The following is a 2814-nucleotide window of genomic DNA, read 5'->3' as shown; positions in this document are numbered from 1 at the left end:
TGCGGGCGGCTCTGGAGGCTGCGCGGGCAGCGGCGCGTGATGCCGAGGCCGTTTCTGAGGCGATACAGGACGCCATGCAAGAATCCGAGCGGACCAAAGCTGCGGAGGTTGAGGCTGCCGTTAAAACGGCAATCCAGGGATACCGTTCGTCGGAGGAGTTCGCTGCCCTGCTGGACGGGGAAGTTGGCTCTGAGATGGCGGATATGTTGTACCGATTCAAGCGGTACAACCCTGGCCAGAAGCTGAACCTCAATTTTGCTGCCGATCCCCCTCCCCTTCCTGAAGGAATAACAGAGGAAATGATCGAGGACTACGACGGGGAGGAGGCTGCTGAAGGGCCCGGGTCTGCCGAGGCTGCTGCCGGAGGCGAAGCTGTCGAGGCAGTTGCCGGAAGCGAAGCTGCCGCTTGAGGCGTTCTTATTTGCATCTTTGTAATAGCTTAGCTTTCATTTTCTGTTTGTTACGAACACACCGATGCCGAGGGCATCTTTTAATTCAAATTTATGCTTCTTTTTAATTCAACCATCAATTGTCCAAATCTTCGACTTTAACCCAAGTGTGAGTGCGTTATAACTGCTAGTTGCCGTAGGCTAACTGCGGGTCGAAAGTTTACTTATTGCCGTAGGCTAATAAGGACGTTATTGAATTTTGACAAGTCCCGAAGGGATCTGTAGGGTAAGATTTGAACAGTCATTCGTTGCCGTAGGCTAGTATAGAACGCCGTGGGATGTTAACATTTAGTTGCCGTGGGCAAAAATGATAATCAAAGGAAGGCTTAAGTAATAGTGCCGAGGGCTTTCTATTAATTCCAATAAAATAAATACATCGAGTAATTACAGTTCCAACCTGCCGTAGGCTAGGTCACTTGTAGTAGTACTTGAGATGTTCTACGTTCCAAGGATGGCCGAGGGCCTTGCCGTTGGAGCCTCTCAATCTGTAGGTTCCCGAGCGAAGGATACCGATGACTTCATAAGGTCCTTCCCAGGAAGGTCCGAGGTTTCCTTCCGTGGTATCCTTCGTCGCAAGTGACACCTTGCGCATGACCCAGTCCCCGATTCGGAAAGAGCGGGGTCTGACCCTAGAGTCGTAATACCGAGACACACGCTGTTTGTAGGCTTCATTCCGAAGATTGGCCTGCGCTCGGTGCTCCTCGAGTAGGTCAAGGCTTAGAGACATGGCCTCCTCGTTCTCCTTCGGTGCGAAGGCTTCCGTTCGGTAGGAAGGTTCGCCGATTTCCACGGGTACCACTGCTTCCGATCCAAAGGCCATAGAAAAAGGGGTTTCCCCAGTGGACGTTCGGTAAGACGTTCGAATGGCCCACAGTGCCTCGGGAAGCTTTTCCGGCCAGGCTCCTTTTGCCTTGTCCAACTGCCGTTTCAGCAGTTTCTTCACTATTTTGTTTATTGCTTCGACCTGACCGTTCGACTGGGGATGGGCCGGCGATGCAAAAAACAAGTTGATTTTCAAACGGGTGCAAAATTGCCTGAAGAGTTCCGAATCGAATTGCCTGCCGTTATCGGTAATGATAGCATATGGGATACCGAATCGGCAACATATGTGAGTCCAGACGAAATCTTCAATCTTTGCTGCCGTTATGGTTGCAAGAGGTTCGGCTTCTACCCATTTGGTGAAGTAGTCAACGGCAACCACTGCATATTTTACCTGCCCCTTGCCTTGCGGCATTGGGCCAATCAGGTCCAGTCCCCATTGTGCGAAAGGCCAAGGACTTACAATCGGCGTGAGGGGTTCGGCAGGGATATGTGGGACATTACCGAAGCGCTGGCATTTGTCACACCTCTTCACCAGTGTATTGGCGTCCTGATGCATGGTTGGCCAAAAGTATCCCTGCCGAAAGACTTTGTAGGCGAGAGATCGGGACCCGGAATGGTCGCCACACACACCGCTGTGAATCTCCCGAAGGATGTACTCCCCTTGCTCTGCCGTGAGGCATTTGAGATACGGGGTAGTGTAGCCGCGCTTGTAGAGTACATCGTTGATAACTGTGTATCTTGCTGATCGGTATCTCAGCTTCCGGGCCTGGGCTTTATCCTCAGGAAGGGTGCCGTTCGTCAGGTATAAGTAGATGGGAGACATCCATGTATCCTCATACCGTACGGCACACGCTTCGGAGGTTACCGTGCTCGGTTGGGCAAGGATCTCCACTGGTACCTTTCTTCCGACTTTGTCGTTTATCGCCGAAGCGAGTCTTGCCAAAGCATCGGCATGGCTGTTTTCGCCTCTGGGGATCTGTTTGATCTCGTATGCTTGGAAACTTCGGAGTAGCTGATGGGCGGTTGAAAGGTAGGCGTACATGGAGGCATCCTTGGCGGCGAAGTCTGCCGTTACCTGGTTCACAATGAGCTGGGAGTCGCTGTGAATTCGGATTTGCTTTGCATTCATGCTCTTGGCTAACCGAAGGCCGGCCAAGAGGGCTTCGTATTCCGCTTCATTGTTGGATGTCCGGAAGTCGAATCGGAGGGCGTACTCGATCTTGAGTCCGTCCGGTGTTGTCAGTCCTAAGCCCGCTCCGCATCCTTGCTGGTTTGCCGAGCCATCGACGTGCAAACACCAGACGGGAGTTGATGTGTCGAGGCGTTCGGCGCCCGTTTGATACGGTAAGATGGTCTCGGTAATCGCCTCAGATGCCGGTTGTACTGTTGCTGGGGTAAGCTCGGAGATAAAATCGGCAACAGCCTGGCCCTTCTCCGCGGGCCTTGGAACGAACTGTATGTCGAATTCCCCGAGTTCGATCGCCCATTTGATCAATCGGCCCGAAATTTCTGGTTTTTGGAGGACTTGCCGGAGGGGTTGGTT

At 52.5% G+C, this 2814-nt stretch overlaps 1 protein-coding gene across 1 annotated transcript in view; it reads right to left on the bottom strand.

Annotated features, from left to right (window-relative positions):
* Positions 1-861: 861 nt before the first annotated feature.
* LOC117630490 overlaps positions 862-2814 on the bottom strand; it is a 3191-nt gene continuing 1238 nt past the window's right edge. The window contains exons 2-3 of the mRNA XM_034363198.1: positions 1663-2724; positions 862-1368 (exon numbers count right to left, since the gene is read on the bottom strand). Of these exons, the coding sequence (XP_034219089.1) occupies positions 862-1368; positions 1663-2724 (1569 nt within the window). The remainder of the gene's footprint in view (positions 1369-1662; positions 2725-2814) is intronic.

The sequence above is a fragment of the Prunus dulcis genome, chromosome 6 (genome assembly GCF_902201215.1).
Source record: "Prunus dulcis chromosome 6, ALMONDv2, whole genome shotgun sequence".
In the NCBI taxonomy this organism is placed as follows: Eukaryota; Viridiplantae; Streptophyta; class Magnoliopsida; order Rosales; family Rosaceae; genus Prunus; species Prunus dulcis.
The sequence above is the reverse complement of the archived record's forward strand: the minus strand, read 5'-3'. Positions and strand labels throughout refer to the sequence as shown.